Source organism: Myotis lucifugus, unplaced genomic scaffold (genome assembly GCF_000147115.1).
Source record: "Myotis lucifugus unplaced genomic scaffold, Myoluc2.0 scaffold_138, whole genome shotgun sequence".
NCBI lineage: Eukaryota > Metazoa > Chordata > Mammalia > Chiroptera > Vespertilionidae > Myotis > Myotis lucifugus.
Window position 1 is genome coordinate 706,291 of NW_005871186.1, and position 6,900 is coordinate 713,190.

The 6,900-nt window shown below is 44.8% G+C and overlaps 1 protein-coding gene and 1 pseudogene across 1 annotated transcript; both read right to left on the bottom strand.

Moving 5' to 3' along the window:
* Positions 1-242: 242 nt before the first annotated feature.
* LOC102438936 (T-cell ecto-ADP-ribosyltransferase 1-like) lies at positions 243-3,941 on the bottom strand. Its single transcript, XM_023758774.1, has 3 exons — positions 3,879-3,941; positions 2,594-3,293; positions 243-319 (listed from the first exon to the last, which is right to left on the bottom strand). Exons 1-3 carry the CDS (start codon positions 3,939-3,941, stop codon positions 243-245), a joined length of 840 nt encoding a protein of 279 aa, XP_023614542.1.
* A 1,979-nt stretch (positions 3,942-5,920) lies between these two features.
* LOC102438641 lies at positions 5,921-6,360 on the bottom strand (annotated as a pseudogene).
* Between the last annotated feature and the right edge of the window lie 540 nt (positions 6,361-6,900).

Below are 6,900 nucleotides of genomic sequence, written 5' to 3' on the forward strand. Positions count from 1 at the left end.
AGTAGGAGGCAGCAACATGTAGATTAAGATGCCCTTTAACGGTCTGGCAGCAACAATCAGTTTAATGTATCCTTTCAGGTTTGGGGAATTGCCTTCAGCCATTCCCAACAGGTGACTACATGCGTGACTCAACTCTGTTGAGTCCCCAAGTCTCATCAACCTTTTGATGAAACTCTTGAAATTATGACATGCTAGAATTGGTCACCCGCACCTTGCAGACCCAGGCACCAGGCAAGGCAAGGTTACAGCTCAGCAGGGAGGAGCCTCAGAACCAGGAGGCCAGGCAGCAGCAGAATGAATGCAGAACTTTCTTTCATTCCTGCAATGGGAGGAAGAGAAGGAAAGGTTTGGTTTCTCTATGGTGTTTCTTAAGACATGGGTCTCCCAAACTTTTCAAGCTTCCCCCCAGGATCAAAACACCACCAGTGTGAGCCCGAGGGGTTCCTTTTACTTAGCCAGCAATTAGACTCTCCTTTTGCCTTTCAGGGGCTCCTGAAATACTCAGGAATACCAGAAAGGTAGTGGACTGTGAGAACACATCCTTTTGGGTCTCTGAATTTAAGGTCACGTTGAGTGGACTGAGTTCTCAGGGCTATGGGCCCCTCACACCCTCCCATCCCCACTTCTCAGGCCCCTGTGCTCCCAGCCACATGTGCCTCAGTAAGAAAGGCTTTCCCCACACGAGACCTGCAGATCCCTGGCCACTGTGGGAGCCCCTCCATGTTTGTCTTTGTCCACTGAGGAATATGTTTCTGGATCAGGACCTCATGAACATACATCTTTTGCAGCAACATATATACTCTAGTCTAGTGTTAATAAGAGTTCAGTCTTTGTGTGGGATCTGGCCTCCTCTCCTGGGGTTCTCAGCTCAGTCTGTCTGAATCTGAATGAACATCAAGCATTGCGCCTGAGATGGGAGGGATTGTTTTCCTGGTTGTCCTGTTTTTATTGGGCTTGATCCAAATTCATAATTTCTACAGGTAAAAGCTCAGAGTCCCCCAGTAATCACTCTCTGCAGTCCCTTTCTACCTCAAACTTTTCTTTTGTTTCCAGCAACCTTTCAGAGCATAACGACTAATTTGGTTGAAACTTGCTGGATACTCAGTCCCTCTGCAGCTCAGATCCACTTCTGGCTGGACCCTGGCATCTCAACAAAACCTAACTTACTTCAGCAACAACTACTGGAGCCCTGATTCAAGCCAGACATTACTGACAGGCCCTGGGTGCAGGGGGAGCAGGAAGACAAAGTCTCTGGCACTAAAGAGATCACCAGACTGTAAACTAATTATTACCATAGAGATGGAGAATGTATGGCTGAGATGCATACAAGGTTCTCCATGGGGGCAAAAAAAAAAAAAGAGTATTTGTTAAGCAATACCGATGTCCCGGGCAATAAGTTAAGAACTTCTTTAATTCTCACAGACACACTACTGAAGTATTACTATTTGCATACTCATTTTACAAATGAGGTAGTTGAAACATAGATTGCTCAGGTAACTTGTTCAAATTCACAGAACTAATGGTTGTTGAGCCTGGATTACCATTGAGGTTGTCTGCCCCCAAACTTATGGCATGGAGCAGGGTACAATATTTAATCTTGCCTGAGAGTATCCAGGAAGGCTTATAATTAGAAGTGATATCTGAGCTAGTGATAGATATTTACTTTACTAAATTGATAGTGTCTTAGATTGGATGAAATATGACATGAAATCAGAGATTTCAGGCCAGAAGGAATGATAGGTGTAAATGCTAGGAAACCTGAGAGCCAGGACACCTTGGGAAAGGTTGGGTAAAGTGGAGGCAACCCTTGGTGGCACTTTCTCTCCCATCACAGAGCTGGACAGGTAACAGCCTTCCAGCCACTACTGATATGTCTTCACTCATATGCCTTCACTGATGGTTTTACCATCTCTAACCTTCATCAGTCTAGGTATCATCCTGTGCATGTGGTCTACTATGTGGCCCATTGGTGCAAACTCTTTCAGTTCTTTGATTTCCTCAGCTCCAACACTATTCACCTGCTCGTCAGTATAACCAACCACTGCTATGGAAATGTCCTCCAAACAACTCACAACCTGTAAACTACCCACACTGGAAATCTCAAGGCCCACCATCCTATTTTCTAACCATACTCCTCCTCTTCTCTTTCTCCTAGAATATCTCATAGTCAACACCAATTCCCGGACTTCCCTTGATCACCACAGCCCCCTGATCAGTTCAGGCACCCTCATCTCCTGGCAGGATTACTGCAGTGACTGTATTGTTCTGCCTGAGAACAGGTCTCCCAACTCCCTAAACCTTTCCTATACCCCCTGACATATTAGTTTCCAAAACTCATGTTTCCTGGTGCCCAGCAGATCTTTCTGACCATTTTTGCACAGCAGGGAAGTTAAGAGATGGCCGGACGAGGAACTGCCTGAGCTGCTCTCTATTCCAGGATATCAGCCCTGTATTTTTAGGAACCTAATACTCATCAGCAATTGGTTGAAGGCCCCCTTGTTCTCTGCCCTGATGGCCTCTGGTAGCAGAGAACTCCCTCTTCTATTTCAGGATGTCCCCACCACTCCCACCTGGAACACAGTCCCAGACTCACCTGAGCTGTTGATATAAAAGCAATTGTAGTTACTCTTAGATATTTTGGGCCTGTCAAGTGAAAGGTCATTGTTATTTTGGTTGACTTTCTGATATTCTTCATAGCCTGGAATTAGCACTTCCTTTTGTGATGGATAGTAAGAGAACATTTCAATTTTAACACCCGAGCAGGTTTTGATGGTAAACAGTGTTCCCTTAAGATTGTTAGTAAATTTTATAGCTTCTTCTTTAGAGAGAGATGATGAGGCAAATTGGCCGAAACGTACATTTCCTTTCCCACTGTAACCAAACTTTGTCTTACAGCCTCTATAAACTGTATAACAATTCGTTGGCTTGAGAAGCTGAAGAGCTCTTGTCAAATAATAATGGAAGGCTTTGAACTGAAAGTTACCTCTATTTTGACCGAAGTTTCTTACAGCTTCGTTAAATTCTATTCCAATGTTTCCAGTATAGGCTACTAGAGCTATTCCATGGGAATCACTGAGTCGTTTTGAAGAGTCTATTTTGTTCTTCTTTTTCTCCCATTCTTTTGTTGCCTTTTCCCATTCTGCTCTTAAATTTCTATTCACTTTAAGTTCTTCTTCTAACAGCTGGGGTGCTTTTGCCTCCATTTCTTCAGTACAGCCCACATACTGATCATCAAATGCATTTTTAGCCATGTCTAGCCAACATGAATTACCTGGTCGTACCCGGCCGGTCACCTGTAGAGAAGAGGTAGTATTCTTTGACCCATTTGCAAGTACTGGATGCTGCCCAGAGCCCACAGTCTGGACTTCTTGCTTAGCATGAAATGTGACACGTTCCTGTCATAGCACTCATGTATGGTACACACATGAAGACAATCTTATACCGTGAGTAGTGTAAAAAGAAAAAACTAGGCTTTGTTACTCTGTTTTGTTTCCCAATATTTAAAATAATCTTTTCAGACTCATGCTCTCTAAATGGCTTTAGCCTCAGACTCAACTGTGGGAACTCTATACTTTTAAAGATGTGAGGGCCGCCCTAACCAGTTTTGCTCAGTGGATAGAGCATCGGCCTGCGGACTCAAGGGTCCCAGGTTCGAATCCGGCCAAGGGCATGTACCTTGGTTGCGGGCACATACCCTGTGGGGAGTGTGCAGGAGGCAGCTGATCGATGTCTCTCTCTCATCGATGTTTCTAACTCTCTATCCCTCTCCCCTTCTCTCTGTAAAAAATCAATAAAAATATATTTTAGAAATAAATAAATAAAGATGTGAGGGCAAAGTAGGTCAGCATGATGTGGGTGGAGGGGGTGATATATATTACCTGTTGTGTTAGCCATTGAGTTAGGATCAAAAAGTGAACTGCTGTGGCTAGAAGAGAAGTCATCTCCAAGTTCAAAACTAACTGCAAAAAAATATAAGATAATGAAAGTGAGGTGTGAACATTAGTTCCACTGTGAGTGTGCTGATGACTCGGTCCCTACTGCAAATCTGGAAGCCCCAGTCCTACATACTCTGCTTTCTGCACAGCTAACCAGGACTTCTGCCTGGGTCCTGCACACAGGGAGCAGTGAATCAGTAGGGAGCTGGTAAAGAAACAGTTAATCCTGGTCATAGGCAGAGCTGGGTGTCACTCAGATGGCCAGTGAGAAAAACAGATCCCATTTTAGTGGATCCTTCACAAGCCCTGACGTTTTACTCCCCCTAAAAAGTTACTATGAGTTATAAGTTTTCTCTCTTGGGCTGCGACCACCACGGCTAGAGAGCAGATGAGTCCTGAGTAGGGGCGGCTGGGGATTGAGAAAAGGACAAAAAAGAGACAGACGCAAAGACTTTACGTAAAGCTGGGCCAGGTGGGATGCTGCCCTTGGATGGAGAGACAGTGACCCAGAGCTAGTGCAGCGTGTTTATTATATACAGCATGATACCAGGAAATTTTACTAGAGTTTAAGACAAAGGAAATTATGTGAAATCATGGTTAAAGATCAAGCTGCAATTCTTCATTCTTGTGGCTTCTTTGTAACTGTCACTCCTAGCTGAGCCCAGATAATTGTGTCCCTTCCTGGCACCTGGCTGAACTTAGATAATGAAACCCACCCTGGCGCCTGAGCTAAAGGTCAGGCTGACCACATACCTGCCTCTGGCAAGGTATGTTTCCAGGATGTGGCTCTGCTGACAATCAGCTCATGTGCCTTCCTAGGCGCTCTCTACAATGAGTCCTTTCACAAATGTGTAGGTTGTGTGTGTTTTTTAAGATAGTCTCAAAGTTTTGTTAATCTGGGGCTCAAACTTAAGTCAATACTTCTGAACATCTCTCAATGTTGTCAACTTTTGCTTCTATCAGGGAGAGCTAACATGCATGGAAGCTTTCAGGGGGTTCTTGGTTTGAAGGAAAGGTAGAAGTTGGTGTGGGGAAGGAGGGAAATAAGTATATTCCTATTCTGACCTGAAGATCTAGGCTTGTCTAACCATAGGAAGCGGGAGAACCTTTTGCACAAGGGACCATGAGACACAGGGACCAACAGTGCTGCATCAGGATTCTGGGGTATAAATTGCACAATCTAAGATTAAGTTTTTAAATTTAAGAGGGATGGATAGACAGCATGTCTGTCCTTCCATATGGTTCCCTATTTGCCAAGTCTGACCTCACCTCCCTACCTAGAATGTTTCTTACACAGAACTGACTTTGTGGCTTTGGCTTTTGATATAACTCCACTATAGCAATCACCTCTGGCTTCAGATATTTTTCCAGTCCCATCCAAACACCAGTCTCTCCTCAGGGGCCCTCCTGGGGTCCTCACACTCAGAGACCCTTCCCCTTCAGAGAACAGAACCGAGTTATCAAGTACCTGATTTCCTGGAGATCCTTGGTGATTTGGTCCTGGTCCGTCTTTGATAGAAGTGCCTGAGAAGGCAGTGGTCTGGCCTTTTTATGTGGGAGAGAGATGTACTTTCAGTTTCAGATTAGATTTGTGGTTTTGTGTTGTTCTTGCTGTTGTGTGTGTGTTTGCTCAGAACCCTGTGCAGGCTTTAGGAGCAGACTGCCCTACCTCAATGTGAGGGGGGGAAAATGACACTTAAAAACTCAAGTGGCTAAAGTTGATCATGTCTGATATCTCCCCTCTCCCCACTGCAACTTTCTTTCCTTTTCTTTCTTTCTTTTTTTAGAACATCTTAAATTTTTAATCCTTTTATTACAGGTTACCTAAGACCACTTTTGACTAAGAAAACTAGAAAGTTAGTAACTGCCACAAGCAAATGCCAGGTGGCCTGTGGCAATTTTCCACAGAGTCCTGCTTTGCTGGGTTTGTGAATGCTCCGCTCGGGGTCTCTGCTCACACTCGCTGGAATTAATTGTGGTAGATTTTAGTCCACAGGTCGCTTTTCTGCATATTTCTTTGTAAACTCTTCAGCATTCTTGCAGAATTTTTTACGGTCTTTAGAGTATTCTTCAGCTAGGTCAGCCTGAAGGGGGTGCTCAGGCTGGGGGTCATTCACCAGTGCTATGAGAGACTGGATTACTTGGTTTTCGTTGCTGACTTCCAGTTTTCAGCACTAATTACCAGCACACAGACCTGTCCCTTTTCATCGATGTTGGGGTGATAGATCTTTGTTTCAAATGTAATCTTCAGTGGTTTGAATGGGTATTCTGCTGGAAAGTTGATTTTCCATTCTGAAGGCCCCCTTATCATATGGAGGGTTGTCAGGAACAATAAGTCCTTGCCAAGTTAATAAATTAGCTTCATCAACTTGGACATTACTGAAGTTTTCATTCCACATTTGCAGATTTCTTCAAGCTCCTTCATCACCTCCTGCTGGCCGTTGTCTTGGATCTGGTCACTTTCTTTTTTTATATATATAATAAATTTTTTATTGATTTCAAAGAGGAAGAGAGAGCGAAACATCAATGATGAGAGAGTATCATTGATGGGCTGCCTCCTGCACACCCCCTACTGGGGATTGAGGCTGCAACCCAGGCATGTGCCCTTGACCAGGATCAAACCTGGAACCCTTCAGTCTGCAGGCTGACGCTCTATCCTCTGAGCCAAACTGGCTAGGGCCCCAGAGAAGAAGGGAGAGAGAGAGGAAGGGAGAGAGAGAGGAAGGGAGAGAGAGAGTGCATGCCCCCCACTGGGGATTGAGCCTACAACCCGGGCATGTGCCGTGATCAGGAATCGAACCTTGACCTCCTGGTTCATAGATCGAAGCTCAACCACTGAGCCACGCCAGCCAGGCTTCCACTCCAGCTTTTTCCCTTCCTTCCTTCCTTCCTTCCTTCCTTCCTTCCTTCCTTCCTTCCTTCCTTCCTTCCTTCCTTCCTTCCTTCCTTCCCTCCCTCCCTCCCT

Excerpts from the sequence above, each read along its gene's own strand:
- LOC102438936 (XM_023758774.1), bottom strand. The coding sequence starts at position 3,941 with ATGACTTCTCTTCTAGCCACAGCAGTTCACTTTTTGATCCTAACTCAA. Across the intron at positions 3,294-3,878 it reads CTCAATGGCTAACACAACAG|GTGACCGGCCGGGTACGACC; the intron begins GTAATATATATC and ends TCTTCTCTACAG. Across the intron at positions 320-2,593 it reads CTTTTATATCAACAGCTCAG|GAATGAAAGAAAGTTCTGCA; the intron begins GTGAGTCTGGGA and ends CTCCCATTGCAG.